The sequence below is a fragment of the Hippichthys cyanospilos genome, chromosome 9 (genome assembly GCF_059441005.1).
Source record: "Hippichthys cyanospilos isolate Australia breed blue-spotted pipefish chromosome 9, RoL_Hcya_1.0, whole genome shotgun sequence".
In the NCBI taxonomy this organism is placed as follows: domain Eukaryota; kingdom Metazoa; phylum Chordata; class Actinopteri; order Syngnathiformes; family Syngnathidae; genus Hippichthys; species Hippichthys cyanospilos.
The window spans coordinates 17631995-17654191 of NC_142377.1; the positions used below are offsets into that span (position 1 = coordinate 17631995).

General features: G+C 41.4%; 2 protein-coding genes across 4 annotated transcripts; one reads left to right on the top strand and one right to left on the bottom strand.

Moving 5' to 3' along the window:
* The first annotated feature begins 508 nt into the window (after window positions 1-508).
* patz1 (POZ/BTB and AT hook containing zinc finger 1) lies at window positions 509-13246 on the top strand. 2 transcript variants are annotated; one of them, XM_088424302.1, is made up of 6 exons: window positions 509-2060; window positions 3550-3613; window positions 3706-3877; window positions 6782-6940; window positions 8526-8732; window positions 10958-13246. In XM_088424302.1, exons 1-6 carry the CDS (start codon window positions 874-876, stop codon window positions 11413-11415), a joined length of 2247 nt encoding a protein of 748 aa, XP_088280428.1. In that variant the 5' UTR covers window positions 509-873; the 3' UTR covers window positions 11416-13246. The 2 variants fall into 2 exon arrangements, with proteins under 2 accessions (XP_088280428.1, XP_088280429.1); XM_088424303.1 differs by lacking the exons at window positions 6782-6940; window positions 8526-8732.
* Window positions 13247-14017: 771 nt separating this feature from the next.
* Window positions 14018-21585, bottom strand: slc2a11a (solute carrier family 2 member 11a). 2 transcript variants are annotated; one of them, XM_088423437.1, is made up of 12 exons: window positions 21501-21585; window positions 21103-21201; window positions 20472-20632; window positions 20216-20340; window positions 20013-20142; window positions 19095-19243; window positions 18035-18222; window positions 16870-16980; window positions 16581-16682; window positions 16039-16114; window positions 15682-15809; window positions 14018-15199 (listed from the first exon to the last, which is right to left on the bottom strand). In XM_088423437.1, exons 1-12 carry the CDS (start codon window positions 21522-21524, stop codon window positions 14987-14989), a joined length of 1506 nt encoding a protein of 501 aa, XP_088279563.1. In that variant the 5' UTR covers window positions 21525-21585; the 3' UTR covers window positions 14018-14986. The 2 variants fall into 2 exon arrangements, with proteins under 2 accessions (XP_088279563.1, XP_088279564.1); XM_088423438.1 differs by having other exon boundaries at window positions 21103-21196; window positions 21501-21543.
* Window positions 21586-22197: the final 612 nt, after the last annotated feature.

A 22197-nucleotide genomic window follows, 5' to 3' on the forward strand; every position in this document is an offset into this window, starting at 1 on the left:
AATAACAAATGAATTACTGTGGGTGGCCATTTAGCCACTTGATTTCCTTTTAAAAAGGGTACCACAGTTGCATAGGTAATGAACAATCACAGCTCAGTTTACGTGTCACGTGACCAAAATCAGAAAACAGGCGACGCCTATGATCCCCCAATTGACAGCAATGGTGGATTTTGCTTTATACATATAACAAATGCAGTCCTGTATTAATCCGAATGCAGTGTTAAAACTTCCTAGGGGCACACAGAAAAGTGTGAACATTTTTTTTTTTTTTTAAATGGGATGAAACAGTTTAATAATTGAAGCATTGTCTCGCTACTGAACGTGTTTTATTTATTCGTTGGCTTCAATAGATTTGACAGATGACCGCTGAATCGTGACGTCGTAACGCGTCACCTGAAGCCGAAAATCCCGACTATGCCATTCAGGGCGGCATGTTGATTGTCGAGCTGAAAAGGCTTTGAGGTCGACGCTTGCTGGGGGGGAGGGGTCTGTCACACAAACAGGAAGAGGAGACCTGCGCATTAATATCTGCCCATTGTGATTAAAGAGACCCCCGGAGCGCTTCTCGTTTTCCTTACTCGTTGGCTTTAGCGACTAAAAACACAAACGCGCGCGTCATAGAGCCTGCTTGATTAAAAACTAAATAAATACAAGCGACCCCCACCCATCGAGAAACTCGGGTCAAAGTGCACAGGAAGCTGGGGGGCTGCCATCTTTAGCCCGCTGCTAATGCTAGCGTTTAAACGTTAGATGCTACAACGACGCGGAGGATCGCTTGGTTCGGGGGGGATTTAGTAGCTATCTGTCCTCCGCGGCTCCAGTGCAAAATTGCACAGTCCGTTTTTTCTCCTCGGACCGCTGGATGCATTCGGCATGGAGAAGTTAGCGGAGCCGTCTTGGACTTCTTCGTACACCTACCAGGTGAGCAAGCACAGTGCGGAGATGCTACACAACCTCGACGTCCAGAGGAAAGATGGAGGCAGGTTCTGCGACGTGATCCTGCGCGTCGGCGAGGAGAGCTTCCCCGCGCACAAAGCGGTGCTGGCGGCGTGCAGCGAGTACTTCGAATCGGTGTTTGGCCGTCAACCGGAGGACGGCGACGCCAGGGAGCTGGAGATGCACACCATCAGCCCCAAAGTTTTCAAAGACATCTTAGACTTCGCGTATACGTCGAGGATTGTGGTGCGGCTCGAGTGCTTCCCGGAGTTGATGACAGCTGCCAAGTTTCTGCTGATGCGCTCCATCATCGAGATCTGCCAGGAGGTCATCAAACAATCTAACGTGCAGATCCTCGTCCCGTCCTCCCGGGGAGCGAACGCCAGTCTTTTCCAGGCCACCGGATCGGCTGAGCTGGGCTACCCGATGGCCCAGCAGCAGGATTTGGTGAACGGGACGGCGCTGGTCGGCTTTGCTAACAATGGACATCAGGTGGATGGGAGCGAAGCCGCAGCAGCAGCCGCCGTGCTCCTGGAGGACGCCGCCGAGGGATCCATGCCCGTCCTGCAGCCCGCCGACGGGCTGCCAGTGTCCCCCGAAACGACGACTTTACACCACGACGCCGTTTCCAAGAGGGGCAGGGGGCGACCCAAGAAGACCGGCGGCCCGGAGGAGCCCTTGCACTTCAATCACACCGCGCAGAAAAACATCGTGCTTTTCCCATGCGGCGCTTGCGGCAAAGCCTTTACGGAAGCCTCCCGCTTGAAGAACCACGAAGCTCAACACGGAGCCAACGTCGGAGGCCGTTCGACGCCGGCCGGCTTACAGGCTCTGATGGGCCAGGAGGACGACGCGCAGTTCCACGGGGGGCTTACGCTTGACAACGGCCGGAAGCGCGAGAGGACCAGACGGCACGTCGGCTGTGACATCTGCGGCAAGGTGTTCCGCGACGTCTACCACCTGAATCGACACAAATTGTCCCACTCCGGGGAGAAGCCGTACGCGTGTCACGTGTGCGGTCTGCGCTTCAAACGCAAAGACAGAATGTCCTATCATGTGCGTTCCCACGACGGCTCCGTGGGCAAACCCTACGTTTGCCAAAGTTGTGGCAAAGGCTTTTCCAGGTGAGTTCGACTTCCACCAGTTTCGTTGATGTCAGCTCGTTTCTTGGCCTGCATGTAAACGTTCACACAAATGTGTGCAGGGACAGGCCATGCATTTGGCGCTTGGGGCCTCATTGGGAATTTAATCTACCTCACAATACCACACAACTTTATTTCACATTGATGGTAACTAGGGATGTTCACACTACTTTTTTCAGACCCATTACAGTACTGTACTCAACTCTTTAAATATCACCGATACCACTAGTACTTTTGATTCATAAAATTTCCTAAAGCATAACAATATCCAAAAGAAATAACAATAAATCCAATTTTAGCATTTTAAGATTACATAAAGTTATTGGCCATTTCTATTATCATTTTCTATTTTTATACATGTCAAAATCAGTGCTGGTCAACACTTGACAAGAAGGCACAACCATCAAGTACAGATTTTTCTCCCCTGGCGAATGTCATGGCTAAAATCCTGAGAATATACAGCAGATTCACATGAATGACAACAAACAAAACCCAACACAGAAGAGCTGTTGCAGAGCTTGTCAAAATGACTAATCAGGGCAGCATCTTCATGAAATATGTGTATTGTTTCTGACTCCTTTGCTGGAAAATGGTTTCAGGAACAAAATAAAGACATACAACATTTTGCAAAAAAAAAAAGTCACACTTTAGTAATGAGTTGTTTCTTATTGCAATTAGTTTGCTCTTAATTCGAAAAGAAAAATATTGTGACCTTGTCATAACATTGCATTAAGTCAGATTTGTTGATAGTAAAAATGTATTTTACTAGAAAGTTTAATAATACTGAAACTGTACTTGTGACATTGTCCCTTTGCTAATGCAGTCGACTGGGTCTCCATAATTTTCCCGTCCCTCAGCTAAATCAACAGGTTACGGACAAATGCTTCATTTTATTTGCTAATTTGTTTAATCAAACACTGTGTGCCTTTGCCATTTAAAGGATACGCCCCACCAACCCTTCTGAATTGGACTAATGTGTATCGTTCTGTTGTTCTTGTTTCAATCTTTGGATGGTAAACACAGAAAAACAAAGTGGGGATCTTGAACTTTAGATTAGCCCTTTAGCGAGCAGAACAAGGTCATTTGTTTGTCCATTTGTATGCTTCACACTGCCCTGATCTTAATACTGATCATGTATTTCTGTGCCTTCTCTTTCGACTGTGTTCAATGACCACACTTGGTGTCTCCTGATTCTAATCTGCAAATAAAGTGGAGCACCCGTCTGGAAATGTCTCATCGGCTGATACAAAATATACAAAGGATGAAATTTACTTACTCTCACAGCAATGTTGGTGATTACATTTATTCAAGTGTGTAAATTGATCAAGATTTGTTAGTCAAACCTTGCTGTGTCAAATTTTGCGTTAACAAAATGGTCAAATGCTGGCTTTGTTGACTTTTGAAGGATAGATAATGCTCGTATCGTGGCCCAAGAAACACAAAAATAACGTTTATTTTTTTGATCCTCCAGACCAGATCACCTGAACGGACATATCAAACAGGTCCATACAACCGAGAGACCCCACAAGTGCCAGGTGATATTAAGAATACATCAACTAGTGTAGATTCGAATGACTCGATAGTTTTGGAGCTGTTAAATTGACATTTTTTGTTTGGTCTGTTCCAGATTTGTAATGCCTCTTTTGCTACAAGAGATCGCCTCAGGTCACACCTTGCATGTCATGAGGACAAAATTCCCTGCAAAGTATGCGGCAAGTTCCTTCGAGCAGCCTACATGACGGACCACCTGAAGAAACATAGCGAAGGAACACACAACTACTGCGGCATTTGCAACAAAGGTAAGTTTTCTCATGCACATCTGTAAGCTGCTTGTTTCAATTAGTTGCATGTAGGACTGAGCAATCAATCTTAATTTAATCAAGATTTCAATTCTGGCATCCTACATTTAAATAACATAATAAATGAGTGGAAGTTAGGATGACTACAGTTATTCTACGCATTTGACGCCACCCACCAAACCCAAAAATAAAAGAAGCAAAGACATCGCAATACAATCTGAAAGTTCCTTGGAGAAAACTGCCTGAAAAGAGCCACAGTTGTGGCGTCCTTGTGTCCACTGACACCCGCTGCCTTGCAGTGCCGTGTTGTTGCATGTTGTTAACCCTGGTGTGCCTGGATTACCGTAATCGATGTCACCGTTCTGCATTCTACTGGACTGGTAAGAGTGCATTTGTGTTTGCATTTAAAAAAAAACTAGAAAGTTTTCACTCTGAACTCCGTACTGTCCATTCGATGGTGCCTTGCTCATCTTGGGTGCTGATGGACCACCCACCTCTGGCTGCGGCTTCCTTGTTTGTGTTCGCGGAAGCCCGGGGTTACTAACCATTTTTGACATATATTTGCCCAGGTTTTGTAGATTCTGCGCTATTGTGCGCTGAAACCAATGGTGAATTGCACGATAGTTGTATTCTCTCTTTCCCTCTCACTCTCTTGCTCACTTGATCTCTATCTCGTTCGCTCTCTAGCTTGGCTTGGTATAGGCTTGCAAAGTATGGTCTCTTGACACACCTTTGTGAGTGTCCTTCAAAATTTCGGTATTACCGTAGTTCATCCTTTAATGCATATAAATCTCCTACACTGTGTCCTTAAGAATTTTTTATTATTGTATTTAAGGTTTTAGGTTAGCCCAGCAAGACTTGTGAAAATCAAGATCCATATGCACTTCATTATCATCACACCTGTACAGATACAGGGCAACAGAATTGACTTAACTGGTCTGAGAAACATTGACTAACATGGTATACAGGACAACAATGCCAGTCGGGATGAGCCACAAGAGTAGCTCTCCGAGATCTTTGAAGAGAAAAAAAAAACCCAAGGTTGAGAAACGAGAGAAAAAAAAACGACTCTTGGGACGTGTCCCAAAGAGAGCACAGCATAAGGCTGGAAAGAAATCTCTGCACATGCGCAAAAAAAACACACACACAAAAAAACAATACCACACAACTCAAACAACCAACAGATAGCTGGGGGAAGGCAGTGGTGGGTGTGGGGGGTCATGACGCCGGCCCGTTGTGGGCCACCAGGTTTCAGTGCTTCCCCCAGCAGATCAGCAGTCCATAGCATGAGACTCTAAATGGGGCTTCAATTAGCCAAATTATGAATATCTTCGGGGCGAGACGGCAACTTCTCCACAATGACAGCTGTTTTGCACGAGGGCTCAAAACTGCATTCAGGTGCGGTTGAGCTCACTTGTCACAAAAGTCAGAGTGTTGCTCGCTTATCCAACCTTCAGGAAGACCAGCATCTTCTTTTCCAATTCGGCCATGCCCGCCTGGGAAATTATGCGATTAGTCACGGACCCACCGACTCAGATAAGGAAGGTACCTGTTAACAAGATTCCTATATTGTAGATGTCCATGCGTCCTGTGCAGATGAGATTAATAGACACATCATCATCATCATCGGCGGGTAATCCAGCTGAAAATGTCCTAGAAGGGCAGGAAGGCTCCTCTTGCCTGCTCTTCTCATTGAGAAAAATGTGTCAGTAGAGTCCAGAGCCCAGCTGAACAACTCCATGGTTAAGATTTAGGAAGGTGAATATTTCAGGAGGCTATAATAGTTTGAGACAGCGGACAGTACAGGGCAAAGTTAGCAAAGCAGGAAGATAAGGGGTAGGAGCGGAGCAGAGCAAAAAGTGTCCGCCTCTGCCCAGAGCGGAGCTAACTTCACGCTTTCTATGTGCTGATTAGGTCAATTTTTATGCATCGGGCGTTTGCACGTGAGTTGTTGGGTGTTGGAAAACAAAGGTCAAGCACACCCTGGAGTGGAAACCGACTGGTTGTGTGTTTGGCGTAACCTGATAGGCTGCTATTCTGAGTGGAAGGGCAAGTTTCAGGAGCGGAAGGAAAATGTGAGAATGCAATACAATGCGAGATCTCTCAATCTGATGGGTGGTAAATTTTACTTTTAAAATGCCCTGAGAGCACTTAAAGATGTTGTGATGTGCATTCTTAGAAGAGTAAGAAGGAGCTTGCTTACCATAGAAACATCTCACTTTTAGCCTACCACATAAATGCAAAGCACACAGCTGCGACTAAGCCACAGTCAACAAGAATAACATAGATATGAATGTAGCGAGCTTTAGCAAAGCTTTTTGCCTGGCTAAACTGGAGAACACCCTGCTTTTGAGCAAATTTGTGACGGACAGGATGGATGGAGATTTATTTTAATGCATTTTCTAATGATTTGGTGATTGACAAATGAAACCAGCACCATTCTTTCTGATGGTTGAAACTAGTTGGCTGCCAGCACCAGGGACTAGTCTCGAATACGGCAGAAGATAAATGCTTACAACTGCATCTGTTAGTCTGTTAAAGAAAATAAATGACCGAAGCCAGTTTTTGTTGATGTGTATCAATCTTATGTGCTTCTTTTACATCAAGCTCATAGTTTTCAGACTACCACGTTGTAACTGAAATGCTTGTCTTAAGGGTTGTATTTAAATGAAAGGCATGTCGAGACTATTAGGAAAATATGCAGTTGGACATTGAAATGTCACTAACGGCAAATTCTGTGAAACCTGTTTTCCAAGAAAAGTTTGCATTTTTGAACAAAATTGGCTAAAAATAAAATACCAATCACTATTGGTATTGCGGTCAAACCAATCCAGATGTTCTGGAGCTCAGTCGAGGCCTCGGGTTTGCAAACGACCACCTTGTCTGTGCTCTTCCCGGTCGCAGGTTTCTCCACTGCCTCCTACCTTAAGGTGCATACAAAGACACACCATGGCTCGTCACTGCCACCTTCTGCTTCGTTGCACACCTTCCCTGAGCCAAGCGGGGAACTGCAGATGCACAACGGCGCCCCTTACCACATGGGACGTCAGTGCTCAGTGGAAGGCAAGCAGTCGCCGGGCCAATCCCCAAACACCCATGTCACTGGCTTTCAAACTGGCTGTATTGTTTATTTATTTATTTATTTATTTTTAAATCAAATTTGCTGCCACACCATCGTGTTTTGCTTAAAACACAGGCGCTACATCAGCCAATGCTGCTCGACCCTTGTCACCCACTGTGTGTGTGTGTGTTGATCTGTGCTACATTATTTTGATTGGTCAAAGACCAAATTGAGCAGCTTTTTTTCTGTATGTACTCAATCAGTTCCTGTTGATAGAATCAGCAGTTCTTTGCACCTTGTTTTGGACATGGCTTATTAATAATAACCATGTGGAGAGTTTGGCTGTCTCTGTGTGTCCAGCATGGCCATGGCTGCATATGATTTGTTGCTTGGTTGGCCCATTACCTGCTTGTCCACAAGGCACGGTGGTGCATGTTTTGTGACGTTGTGGTCTCCCTTAGCCCTGGTTTCATTGGACTATGGCATAGCCTTCAGAATGGGACTGGTGAGGCAAAATGTGTCAAAATAAAATGTTAACATAGCCCTTTGACAATCAAGCTGAATGAGGAAAAACAAACATGAAAAAGTTGGTGAGCACATATAGTATTTAATGTAGGACTGCAACTGACAATTATCTAAATTGATGAATCTAGTAATTTGTTGATCAACCGTTTAATCAGATTTTTTTTTAAGTTTTAATTTTTATCTTTTTAGTCAAAAACATGACAGTTGGGTTTCCCGCCTGATTCCTTATACAGGTGTTAATTGAGACCCATTTTGAAAAGTTCAATTGGCAAAAAAAATTAAATAAATATGGTTTGAAATGACCGAAAATGACATTTTGACTGCTAATTGATTAAGGTTTGCTTAAAAAGTAAATAATGCGCTTGTTTATAAGTAGGCTACATTTTTTTTCATTGGTTTGCATTTAGCAAGTAAGGTAGCTGTGTTGCCCTGTGTGCCAAGTAACTGATAAATAACTGATTCTTCTCTGATGAAAATTCCGCTCGTGATTGGGAATCATAAGCATTGGTTTATTTAAAAAAAAATCATAATTCATAAAATATCCAGAGAGCTAAATACACATCAGCAAATTAAATAAGCATTGCCAGAGGGCTTGCGCTTGTTTGTTTTGATTGCGAGGTTCAGGCAGGTGGATTTTATCATTTGGGAATGGAAGTGATGCGCAAACCTAAGAAGGAATCAAAAAACTTGCCCTTAGCCACGCTTCCGGAAAATATATTTATGTATTTTTTTTATTCATTGACATCTTATGAATGATTGTTTGCGGCTGCATCATTAAATGAGCAGGTCCACTAGCATGCTGCTGGCACGTGCATGTTCAGTATGGGTTGATACTGTCACTGTGACATCCCAGGTATGGCAAGTCTATTGCAGACTGGTTCATGGTTGATTAATGATCCCCATTTTGTGGAATGGGCTATGGACTGGCTCAGATTTCTTTCTTTCTTTCTTTTTATTTTTTTGTGTTCGTTTTTCAGCACTTCAGATGGTAATTCTGTCTCTGTGGTTTCTACTGGCGTGTTATGTCTGTTCTTCCTCTCCCCGGATGGGTGGATTTTGTAGACACCGGTCGGCAGCTGGTACTCTCCTCGCCCGATGCGGGCTCTCGCTTTCATGGGCTTTCTGGACATCAAGTTCTCCCCCAGCCCGGCCCTCCAGCCTTGGGCCCGCAGCCTGAGCTGCTTGTAGGGAAGCCAGGCGGAACTCCGTATTTCTGGGAGTGTCGCTCTGGCGGGGTGCCCGCTTTCCCCATCCACGGGCCTCCTGCAGGTCAGTACAGTCCAGCAGGTGGTGGGTGCATGACGCCAAACTACAATCATGGCTTGGTGGGCGCAGCTGAACTTTATTCTCGCTAAGAAACAGACTTTTTGTGTTTAACTTTATTTATAAGTACGAAAAGCAAAGCATTAGAGTATTTTGCCGGCAAAATTACCCACAGCCTCTCACTTTACTGTCTTTGTTGTCTTGTAATATTCCTCTGTTGGCCTGGGCAATCTGCTTCTCTTTTTGCCAGCCATGCCATGTTGTTTGTAGTCCATTTAAAAATCCACACTCACTGCCACTGACAAGTATACCTTTCAACTCCAACTGCGACAAACATTTTGTTGTTTGTTTTCGCTCATTTTAAGCAATTATTGCAATATAAAAATCAAGAAACACATTACAAGTGAGGTAGAAACCCACCACGGGCTTATCAAAAGCCCCACCCAAAGAAAAGCAAAATTAAATCAATAAAAGTAATACCGTTAATGCAGTCTAAGCATCAACAAACATATGTTCTAAATAAAAATGCAGTCAGGTGACAGAACATTGAAAGAATAAATCAGTCATGCCTCACCAACGCCAAATCTCTCTCCCATCAAAGCTTCTTTGAGTTTAATTCTATACCGTAATGAAGTCAGTTAATAAAAATTAATTTATCTTCCATGATTTGATTCCATGATGTCCGAATAATAATTGTCCTAGAGTTGTATGATACTAGGTACAACTTCTTATGTCCGGTTGAAAAGCAATTAGCCCTGAGTTACAAATGTAAACACCTTGTGGCAAGTCCGATCCCATGCACTTCAGTTTAAAAATAAATGTACATACAATAGATGAAAAATATTACAATCAAAAATAGCCATCTTCGAAAAAGGACATTCATAAAACGCTTATGATGCAGTAGATGTGGGCGAACTTTAACCCCTTACAATATTACAATCAATAAAATATGGGTACAACAAACAATATTGTGCAAACTACCAGCTTTTTGTTACTGTTGTTAAATAAAGGATTGAAGAAGTCCGAATCAAACTTGTTGTCGGCTTTCTGAAAGGAGAGTCTATATGAATGAGATGTACAATTAATTCCCTTTAAAATGATATATGATACATTGAGGTTGCTCAACAATTGGCTGGCACAGGACTTGAAATGTTTCCAAGTTAAAATCCCTAGTTTTGAGAAAAACTCATTTAAAGTTTTGTCATATTCATTATCTTCTAATGCTTTATTTTCATACCGTTCAATTACAATTTGAAAAAATTCCCAAATTACATCTCTGGTGAAAAATTTGCTTTTCATCAATAACACATAACAAATCACTGCAATACAAGGCTGGTTTTGTGAAAACAAATCACAAAGTCATTGAACACATCCTGTGGATTCGGATATTGCCTAAGTGCTCTAAAATGGCTTGCAGGGAATCTGCTTACCGTATGTGATGACTCAAACTTTTTCCTTTTAGGAACACTTGGAGTCTGAGCTTTTCTATTGCAGCGAGTTATTCTGTGTATGTGTGAGGCTCAATCGCCAGGTGTGCACCCGCATATGTTTGAGTCTGTGGCATTACAGTCATTTGTCAGGACTTTCCCTGTTCAGTTGCATTGGGCGGCCCACCTTTTCAATTTGTATGGACCAGCCTAGGCATGCACTTTAGTGGCTCGTTCGATGCAACTGTTGCCAAAGAAAATGTATTATCAACCTACTGTCTTGTTGTGAAACACAAGTTAACAAAGAATTATTTTTTTTGCTGACATAGTGTGACCCCCGCTCAACAGTTGTAACATTAATGGTTTTACATGGTCCAAAATTTGGACAATCATTATTTTTGTACATAAAATCCCGCATGTCCGGCTGCAATCGCATAGAAATGTCAGAATCGTTGTATTTTGAAATTGTACATGTTTTAATCATCTGCTGGAAATTTCAGCTACCCAGTGTTTTTTTTTGGAAGGAATTTCCATAATTTGTAACATAATGCCACAATGGTTAAGCAAGTTATGCACAAGCAATAAATTTTACGTTAATACTTTTTTAAATCAGTATTTGTTATTTTTGTCAGAATATTCTCTAGTGAACAAACCTTTAAATAGATGTTTATTTGGTTTATTTTTTTCCATTAAAATCAATTCATGTCCATTAACATTGAGGTAACAAATTTTTTTGGGGCTCGAAACGTGCGTTTTCTTTTCTTGAAGCCACTTGTCATAATTGCCGCTTCCTCTCTACTTCAGACGGGCAGGAAAACGGCGAAAAGTGTCCTCACCTGGAGTCGGAAGAATCGGATCCTTCATTTGGGGAACTTTCCAACTGCGACGAAATGAAATCCCCAGCCAAATCGGACAGGCCGGAGCTGGAGCTTCCCTCGCTGGCCTGCAACGGAACCCCGGCGGGGGCCCTGGGCTCTCCGGAGGCTCCCAAAGCCAAGACGGACCCTGAGAAGAAATTCAACTGCGGCATCTGCGGTCAGGCCTTCCGCACAAAGTCCTACCTCAGGAAACACCAGCACAGAGTACACAAAACCCCCAGGGCCCCCGCGGGCTCCGGTTTGAGCGAGCTGGCCCCCTTCTCGCCCCAGCAGAGCATGTCCCTGCTGGAGTCTTTCGGCTTCCAGATAGTCCAATCGGCCTTCGCCTCCTCGCTGGTGGACGCGGACGCCGGTCAGAGCGGGATGGACTTCGGAGGGAAGTGACACTGGCGCCCGTCGCTCCGCGTTTGACGATAACTTTGCCTCAAGACTACTTCTCTTGCTTAATGTGTATATTTTTGCCAGACTGCCATATGATTCCTACTTTTTCTACTTTTTCAGAATATGGAAAGTGCGTACGTGGCGTTGTAATTATCTTACTGACGTGAAGGCGATCTCCTCTTTGTATTGTTCGAGAGACTTTGGGTTGTTTGGATTGCGCTTTCTTAGCTGCACGTGTTTTTGGACAAATCAACGGATGCACCCGACTCGCCCGCTAACTCCTCTGAAACCGTCTTGGCCTTCAGAGCGGTGGGCGACGCTTAGCCGTCTATTTATTTCGCTCTGCGTTTCCCAACGGGGGGGTTGTTTAATCAATCGCAGATTCAGGATTTGGAATCTGCCCCATGCAAGCTAACATTGCTGTTCGCCTTTGCTTAAGTTACAAAAAAAAATAAATAAATAAGCAGAGCACCGACAGAAGCGAAAGTTACAAGGCACTTTTTAGTTTGCGTTTAAATCCCAGCTTCTTTTGCTTAAACAAATCAAGATTGATGTTGTAGTTTTTTGTTGTTGTTGGGTTTTTTTAGTGGCTGAAATGACAAAGGATGCAATGGTATCTTCGAACTGAGGGTCATCAACATGCACAAACATGACCAAGTGAAATGCTGAAATACGCCATGAGCCCCTTGGCAATTTACGTTCCTCAACAACGTTCCCAAAATCTTTTGTGTTCCATCCTTGCGTGTTCACTGAACGAGGACCAAGGTCAGGTAGATTATCGTTATATATTTTAAGAAATGTAGATTCTATTTTATTAACTTATTTATGCCGTTGCTTTTGAGTGTTGTTTCTTTTGTGCGCGTAAATGTTTTTGATTTATTTCTCATTTGTCCATGCTGGTAAGTTATGTTTTAGGAGATGTGAGATCGTGCGTATGGGATCTGGACCAATCACAAACAAGTGAGCAGTCTTCTGTTTTCATATGTAACATTCCTCTGAAACGAGATGTTTCTCCTGTATCGTCTGACGAAATCTTGCTGAAGAATCTTGCAGGCAAATTTGAACAAGCTCCTGCTCAGACGGAAAGGACGAACATTTCACCTTTTGAACAATTTTTTTTCCGTGCGCATGTTCCATCTCTCTTTTGATTAGAAAGTGACTGTTTCTATATTATTTATGATTATATAGTGAATTGTAACAAGTGTATATACCATCCATATGCACATTCTATAAATATATATATAAATATTGAAGCAACCGATGAGGGTTGTTACTGGTGGACCTGTACATAAACAGATTGTTTTGGTTTTGTCCGTTGTCCTGTAGTGCTAGAAGCTTGTTAAGTTATCTTCATGACATCTTTGGCTGAGTGTCAATCAACTAAGTGCCGGCTCATCGTTAGCCGCGCCGCGCTTTTTATTTGTTCTTTTCTTGTGGTCCGCTCTGCCATTGAAGGCTTGTGTTGTTATCTGAGGATAAAGTGAATTTCCTTCACTCACGTTGGTACTTAAGTGTAAAAGGTGTTGTTTTTCTTTAGCCCTAAACGTTTGGCTTTCTTCTTTCGGTCTGTTGCAAAGTGCCTTCCACATTCTGATTGTGCACAGCAGTGGATATAAAAGGTTGTCTTTTGGAACTTAGTTTTATTTTTTACAAACCACACAGAAAATGTACATGATCTCTATCTGGTATTCCTATATTGTCATGTAAAACAAAACCCGCATATAAAAAAGCTTTTAAAACATGCGCTCTACATGTTTTGTTATAACGTCTTTGGACTTATTTCAGTACAAGCAGCATACTTTTCTACAGTATAAATCTTTGTTTTTGTACTCTGTTATTGTGTCTCTTGTTGCTAAAGAGGCGAGGATCCAATAAATTGCAATGGAAAAGCCCTTGGCATATCTGCCCTTCTTATTGATTATTTTTTTCTATAATCCCCCATAGTACATATATATATATATATATATATATATATATATATATATATATATATATATATGTGCGTGTGTGTGCGTGCATGCAAGTGTGTGTAAGTAAACAAAGACAAATAAATGAAAAAAAAAAAAAGTAAAACTGGAGATATAATGTGGTATTTTACCAATACTGGTACCTTTATTACAAGTGAAATTTGTAAAGTGCAACATAATAAAAGTCCATGAGTATTTTGTGTCAAACTGCAATTGCCTTATGACCCACTTCTTTTATATGGGCATAGAGTAATACCTAAAAAGATGCATTTAAAGTATTTAAAATAAACCCTTAAAGTTCATGTAAGGATTCAACTGATGAAAACAACAGTAAAGGACATTTTTACTGTGACATTTTTGTCAGTTTTGTAGCTGGTAAATGTAGGTGCAGTTTGTTGTGTTTATATGCACTCTTGTTTTTCATTTATTTAATTGATAAACATGTTTTTTTGTTATTATTTTGTTAGTTTTCATTTCCTATCGCAACCATGCTCTTGACACACGCATAAGAAATTTGAATAGGTTATAAAACACCACTAGGTGACAGTATCACTTCTTTTGAGATTCGGATAGCTGCTCCTTTTGGACAGTGAACACATTTCGCCCACATTTCTGTTTCAGGGGCATAAAAACACAAGTAACACAACATATTTTATTGGCATTAAAAAAACAAACACATGAGATAAATAAACATATTTAAAATAATGTGTGCAAACAAAAGCTGAGCTCTAGTCATCTTTATAATGAATGCTACGAGTGCAAATTCATTACAGTTGGGGTGGTGCATGCAGCCTGCACTACATCATCATGCAATTTGACTTAATTTGTTCCAAAAGTTACTTATTTACTAGGAATAAAGTACCTTTGTTCATTTATCCAGGCTAGTAACATATCGACAAGCTGAGTTCAACTAGAGAGCAGAGGATACATTTGACCTGTTCCTGTTTACGCAAGAGAAACATTTTCAATTATACAAGCCCAGATTTTCCTCTGATGTAACTTTGTGAGTAAAGTGAGACAAGATCATCATTAGTTCAGTATACAGAAAGTACATTTGAGATTTTTTTGGGGGGTGGCACGGTGGTGGACTGGTTGGGACAGCTGCCTCACATGCGGAGACTGTAGGTTCAATTCAGGCTTTGGCATTCTTGTGTGGTTTGCATGTTCTCCCCGTGCCTTTTCTCTGAGTACTCTTGTTTCTTCTCACATTCCCAAAAGTATACATGATAAGGTATGTCAGACACTCCAAATTGCTCTTAGGTATGTTTGTGAGCGTGAATGGCCGTTTGTCTCTGTGTGCCCTGCGATTGGCTGGCAACCAGTTCAGGGAGTGCGCCACCTACTGCCCAAAGACAGCTGGAATAGGCCCCGGTAAGCCCGTGACCCTTGTGAGGACAAGCGATTAAAAAAATGTGCCATAAAAATGTTCCCATGTAAAATCTGTGCGTTGGGATCATCAAATTTGTTTACATACACACACAAATATATATTTCTGCTTAGTCAGCTCAACACAGAATATTTGTGGAATTTGAACCATGTATCAAAGTGCACATCAGTGAAAATACATAAAAAAGTTCTATCAGGTTGGTTGCAGCGACAGCAGGATTCTACAAGGCAGTGGAAGCGCACTCTTGGCCCAACTGATACTGAATGGGACTGCTGTGCACTGCCTCCTTGTTTTTGAAGTTGAGCTTGTGAAATTCGCCGGTGATGGCCGATAACGACATGCCCTGCGTCTCCGGCAGGATCAGGCCGACGTATAGTGCAGAGAGCAGACACACTGTCGCGAAAGGCACAAAACAATACTGGCGCATCGCACTCTGCAAAATAAAATACAATAAGAATGATATGACTAAGAATACAATAGCGCTTTCAAAAAATCAATCTTGTCATTCGTAAAGCATCAAGTCATTTTAAAATTCTGTCTATGCATTGTCTATACTGCTTATATTCAGGGTAATAAGTTAATTTTAAGATAAATCATTCATAAAGAATTGAAAAATATGTTTTTTTACAATACTGTATAAACTTCAACATTACAACTGAAACTATGATGGTGAGAAGTAAAAGAACAAAAATAAGGCTGAAAACTTCAATTACAAAGAAATGAAACAATCACTGACTAACGTGAAAATTAAAAGATTAAATATTTAAGATTTAAATAAATGCAATTTATTTAAATGGGAAAAAAAGAAAAATAATGTGTTCAAAAATGCTTCTGAATTGCATGGTATTATTAAAGGTCTGGTAACATTTCTATTGTACTGTATTGTACGATGAATACTGAGACACATGCACCCACCACGAGAAATGGAAAGAGCATTCCCACAATAAAGAGATTGAGCCACATCATCGAGCCGGCGATCATGTAGGCAGCCGGCCGAGCGGTTTGATTGAAGATCTCCGTGGGCAGAACACCGGTCACACCGGCTGCAAAGTGGACATTTACTGTATGTTTACGAGGTTCACATTAATTGCATATGTGGCATCTGACAAAACTCGACATTTATACATAACATGAATCAAAACAGTCATGGCATATGTGCATCATTAATCATCTTAATGGAATTGAAAGATTAAATTTAGTATACAGTATACTGTATGCATGAGTGGCCTTTACATTTCATGTTTACATCACTACTAGGGAAATTCCACTGACCTGGTCCCATGCCGAAGCTGAGGATATAGGTGAAGATACAGGCCATGCTCAGGTAAGACATCCAGGGTATTAAGTGCTGTTGCGATATCACAGAATGCTCAGTAAAAGTACAGAAACTACTGAAAGATGGCATTACCTCCAGTTTGGCTTGGATGGTTTACACTTCTGCACAAGTCATCTACAGTGGATTAAAAAAAAGTCTACACACCCCATTAATTTGATCTATAGTTTAGATCTGTATAGTATAGATCTGTAGTATGCAAATAATTTCCCCCCCAAGAGGTTAAGTAAATTTAAACAACCATAACCATAATAACCATAATCGTGTGTACGCCCTTTTTTAGCTGCAGTCAGAGCTATTCCGTCAGACCCAATTTCCTACACGCGTTTGGCATGTCAAGGGTTTTTGAAGCTAAAGTTGAACTTTTTGGCCATAATTCCGAATAGTATATGCGTCCCAAACGCGCACCATATTTTAAAAGGGGTACACTGTGTTTATATACTGCAACGCAAACCTGAAATTTGAAATGGAAGGTGAGTACCTCAAAAGACAAAGCAATGGTGAAGACAACAGCCCAGACGGTCATGAGAATGAAACCTCCCATCAGCATGAACCTCCGACCTTTGCGCTCGATCAGCAGGTTCTGAAATTATGTCATATCAGGAGTACAATTTCCCCTCTCCTGGAGCTAAATACACAACGGTTCTCAGTGTGATGCTGTTCAGTTGAACAGTTAACTGCCAAGTACAAACACAACTGTGAGGAGAAGTTCGTATAGTCAAAGTTTAGACAGCCCCTTCTTCAGCGGAGCTGTTATGTAAGCGACTTACACACATGATGCAGGCTGTAAATTCGCACGTGCCCGTGCCGATTGTGACATACTGGATTTGGTCAGTTGATATTCCAGCCTCTTTAAAAACATAAGAGGCGTAGAAGTAGATCTGGAAGGCATACAAAAAAAGAACTTTTAAAAGAGAACGAGGTCTTTAGATTTTTGCAGCTGGAGAAGCTCCATATATACAATTACTTCTGTAAAAAAAAAAAAAAAAAAAAAGACTAATACTGTGAGACTGAATTGCAAACAAAGGGTTCATGCCTTCCAAAGTTGATTACATAATTCCGTTAATAATCCCACCTATAAATCCATCAAGCATGCAGATAAACTGGAGGCAACTCGTGGCCAAGGAATTTAAATTCACAAGCAGTAACTTAAGCTACACCTGTACAAGTTAATGAGCTCCAACTCTAGATGAAATTCAGGACACCTAGTCTTGATTGACACTACCAGCAGAGTTATTCGTTGTGTTATACTCTGAGCTGTTCTCATAATGTGATTCTGTCATGTTGCAAAAGTTAACAAAAATACGCAAAACTCTAATGCCATAGAAATCTTTCAGTGGGTATTTCAACCCAAATACTCATTACAAGTTTTCTACAAAGGAATGTACACAAGCTAAATGTCGCTGCTATTTACAAAAGCTAGCTATGTGAAGATAGTGCATTGCCCAAAGCTTAGATTTACACTTCTTACTATAGTCCTGTTTGTTGCAAACAGTGCTTAGTGGAACACAGAATATTCACTGGTGTTTCCCCATTTTTAAGAACGTCTATCAACTATTTTGTGACCCAAACAGAGTGAAATGAAGCCCACCTAGAGTCTGCCTCAGCATGCATTCACATATTGCCTCAATAAATGTTTAGACTGAAAATATGAGGGCAATTGATAACACCTCTTGCTCTCGCTCAATCACCTGAAATGAATGACGTTTCCTTGTGTTGAATGGCACCAAGCTGCCATTCAAATCTTTATGCATCTTCGCGAGCATCCATTTTTAATTTGGAAATGCAAAACCCGTCAGCGGATCTTCTCAAATTTCCAATCAACTTGCCACATAGCTTGTAAGGATACCGTGGCCACAACATCTGATCCAGTGCGTTGGTGTCAGTGACACCGCTATCCCAGCCTGAGTGCACTGACATACGTAAAGGTCGTACCGAGTCGTTGCCACACAGCTGCATGGCGCTGCTGATGACCATGACGGTGATGAGCTGCCATCGCACAGAGCGGTCACGGAAAAGCTCCCAAGGCCGACTGGGTCTCATGCCTCTGGTTTCGGCTTGTTCCTGCAAGATCTCAGCCAGTTCGCTGCTCTGGACCTCGCAGCCACGTAGCCGGCGAAGAGCTGAGAAGGAGCAAGATGTTTTGCAATAGGCAATGTTCAACCCCTGGGGGAAATTTTGATCAAAAGAAAGCATACCCAAAAAACAGGCTAAAATATGGCATGGATTGTCAAAACATGACGACTTTCATTATGCCACACTCCCATCCCTCCTAAATGCTTGAAAAAAGGAGGTTGAGAAGAAAAAGCCCGATAGGTGTCAAATTTAGCCTATGTCGAGCTCATTACTGCCATTCAAAATGGGACTACTGTAATGTCAATTTTGGACGTATTGAGAACTCCATGTTTTATAATGCATTTTCCTCGGTTTTTCATTAATCCTTTCAATGGCAACTCCCAACCGAGGCGCAATAGAAATTTTTGTGTTGACACTCCATAACCACCGGGTGGCGCTAGTAGCCAACTTATTACATTTGCAAGACTTTTAATTACTTCAGTGATTGGCTTAGCATGGACTCCCATAACGCAAAAGACGTAATACTCTAATTATGACATAATAAATGTTCCTATTTCCATTTCAGAAACATATACAGTAAATATACAGCGTAGTTACTTTTGCCATTATCACATTTTTTAAATGTTTGTACATAAAGCTGGCGTACGTCCCCCCCAAAATTATATATGTACGGATATGGCTGGTGCCACTTAACATTTTGAGGAGTTGACAGTAAATCCGTATTCATATTTGATGATGTTATGACCCCTCTAATGTCAGCCCAAGTTGGGTGATATTAAGGCCAAGCTAGTGAATAATCCCCAGACATCCAGTGGTTAAACAGATGTCTGATGAAAATTACGTGGGAAGCCTAACCTTAAAACGTTTCGCTGTAGCTAAAATGCGTACAATGTGGTCTTTGTGTGCGTACTGTACTCACCATTGATGCAGGCCTCCTTGTCCCCCCTGTCAATAAGTAAGTATCTGGGGCTTTCCGGGAACCAAGGTAGGGTAAGGAGCTGAATCAAGCCAGGAATGGCGTTACTGGCAAGAAGATACTGCCAGCACCACTCACTGCCCAAAATCTCTCTAGAAGTCAGAGTGTTGGTATCATTATATGATTTATTCCATTACTCCTAACATTCATTTTTTTATCGAGCTTAAGGCAGAAATGATAACCACAAGATCTTCATCTTTCATTCTTTTAAACTCAAACGTTCTGCTTTCTGTACATTGATTAGATCAGTTTTATGTATCTGCATGCATCTTGCGCTTGAGTTGACGGGGGTTGGAAAACAAAAATCAATCACACCCTCAAGTAGACCCTGATTGGCTGTCATTGTTTTTAATGTGATAGGCTCCTGTTGTCAGTGGGTGTGCAAGTTGTAGATGGAAGACATGAAAATGGGAGAGCAATTGTCAGTCTGAGGGATGGTAAATTTAACTTAAATAAAACATATGCCTCTACGTTACCTTCATAAAGGTGATTTGCATAATTAGTATAAAAGAGCTTTCTTATGACAAAGACAGCTCAATTTTAGCCTACCACATAAATGCAAAACGCCCAGCAGCCACTGCCAACCACAGCTAACAATAGCAACAAAGACACAAATGTAGCGAGCCGTAACCAAGTTCTTTGTCAAACTAAACTCTAGTTTTTTATTGTTAGTTCCAAATTATTTTGTGACTGATGAAAGAAAACAGCTCAATTTCTCACAAATGGTCATAACTAAAGATTATAGCCAGCAATTAGGACAAGTCTCAAATACAGCAGAAGGCAAATTGTTACAACTGCAAAAGTTTTAAAGAAAATAAATAACAGGAGCCACTTTTTTCTATTTCTGCATATAATCCTCACCTGAGTCCCACCACTTGTCCTAACACGACTCCAAAGGCTGTAAAAACAGCCGAGGACAAGGACACAGCTCCTCTGAGATGCTTTGGTGCGCTTTCTCCAAAATACATTGGTTGCACGTTCATGCTAATTCCTGTCGGACAGAAGGAAACCAGTGGATTATCATAGTTATCTTATTGTAAGTGACAAGACACTAAGTAACATACCTGCATTTATTCCAATAAGGACACGTGACAGGATGATCATTTCAACAGACTTGGCGGCTCGACTTATCAGAGCCATGAGGGCACCGCTCAGCAGGAAAATGTTGTTAAGCAGCAAGCATTTTTTCCTTGCAGAAGGAAAGATGAAGATTTGTTAACTGATACCATCAAACAAAATTAAGGAGGAGAATCCAAAAAAGAAGCAGCTCCAAGTGATTGATTTCTGATGAAGACAGTACTGAGGTTGTGTGCTCGTTACCTCCCGTAGCGAATGGACATGGGCCCTGCGATGATAGCCCCCAAAAGGCCACCTAACGAGAAGATGGAGACAATGATGGTCCACACCAGAGTCACCTGGTAGTTCTCCAGCTGGATGGCCCAGCGCTCCGTGAAGGTCTCGTTGATGAAGGTCTGGATGTACTGTAAGAAGAAGAAGATGCCATAGTCTATTTCTCTTTTTTTTTCCTTCAAAGAAAACACTGCTTTGCTTTAAATCTACGAGAGAGTCCTTTTTTAAGGGCGCTATGAAAACTAAAGAAGAAAAAGAAACATGGCATGGCATTTTGCTTTCAAGGGCCACCAAAAAAATAGCTTGAAACATCCAAATTAATGATTGACTCTGGAGGCAATAACAAAAAAAACTAATCTAAATGACGCATTTGAGTGACTAAAGTGACCCAGGTATTCCTTGAACAGCATCTTTGTTGTGGTTATACTCCGTAGTATTTTAGTCTTTAGATTGCGTCATAGTATGTAACCAGAAATAGCTCTCATTGTGATGCAGAGCAAATCACAACACCAATCATGCCTGTCGTTCATACTGTGAACAAACAAATACAAAGCCCTTGCTGAGTGCGTTTTTTTTTTAACTAAAGAGAAAAGAAACTCACAGTAGTGGGTGCATTCATGATGGCCAGGTTGTATCCATACTGAAGTGTTCCTCCAATGGCTGCGGAAGAAACCATTAGAACCAGAGTCCAGGAACTACTCTGTAATCAGACACACAGTCGCTTTCATATTTTATATATTTTGCAGGAAAGTTGATGCACACGCACGTACACACGCGCGCACTCGCATTTGCACGTTGCATGAGTAAGGTTAGTACCATTAATAAAATAGTTGAGAGAATAATACTTTATATTAAGTTTGTCAAAACTTACAGAACAAATCGTGCACTTTAAAACATTTCTTCCGCAACTATTGTCTATTCTAATACTGTACGGTATAATTAATGCAACAAAATCAAACAATACAGTTTGTAAAGGAAAACTGATAGTTGTTCATTTACCTTTTGTTGTCCATCGTGCGACATCTTGGTCAAAGCGTTCGCCGGTAAATCGGATCGGTTCCGGCAGGTCCAACTCCGAGCATCAGGTACCTACCGGAGCTTTTTCTTCTATCAGCGGTGACGTCATACTCATGGGCGGTTAACTCGTGAGAGCAGAGGCTCTGCGGGTTATTACAGAAGCTCTAAACCGGCTCTAGTCATTTACTTTGGGCCGACGAATTGGAGCAGTATGATCCAAAGAATTAAATTGTTTTAATTGAAAGTATTTTTTGTCAAGGGTCCACCAAAAATGATTAAATTAAGAAAAATAATAACTTGAAGTTGATTTATACGTGGACTCTTTTGCATTTGCATTTCAAACAGTCCTTTCGCATCCATTCATCCATCCATTGCGAATGTTTTTTTTCCTATAGTAAATTCCATCCTAAATCTGCATGTCCAATTTATTCCAGTAGATGTCGCTGTTTTTCTTTCTCTCTCTTTAAACACTTTACTTACAGAGGCAAGTGATGATTACATTTTCAAATTCAAATTCTTAAGATGTAATTCTGGAGAAATGAACTGTATTGCTTCATTCCATATATGTTTGAATCACTAATGGCTTTAAATTGCGATGATGAATGAAGGCATAGTCGACTAAAACACAATCGGACATGCAGGCTCACTTAAAACCAGTACTGTATTTCATTATTTGCTT

Coding starts and splice junctions, on each gene's coding strand:
- slc2a11a (XM_088423437.1), bottom strand. CDS start 21,524: ATGTCGCACGATGGACAACAAAAG. Junction 21,202..21,500: donor CGCACGATGGACAACAAAAG/GTAAATGAACAA, acceptor GTCTGATTACAG/AGTAGTTCCTGGACTCTGGT. Junction 20,633..21,102: donor TCATGAATGCACCCACTACT/GTGAGTTTCTTT, acceptor TTCTTCTTACAG/TACATCCAGACCTTCATCAA.
- patz1 (XM_088424302.1), top strand. CDS start 874: ATGGAGAAGTTAGCGGAGCCGTCTTGGACTTCTTCGTACACCTACCAG. Junction 2,061..3,549: donor TGTGGCAAAGGCTTTTCCAG/GTGAGTTCGACT, acceptor TTGATCCTCCAG/ACCAGATCACCTGAACGGAC. Junction 6,941..8,525: donor ACGTCAGTGCTCAGTGGAAG/GCAAGCAGTCGC, acceptor TGGATTTTGTAG/ACACCGGTCGGCAGCTGGTA.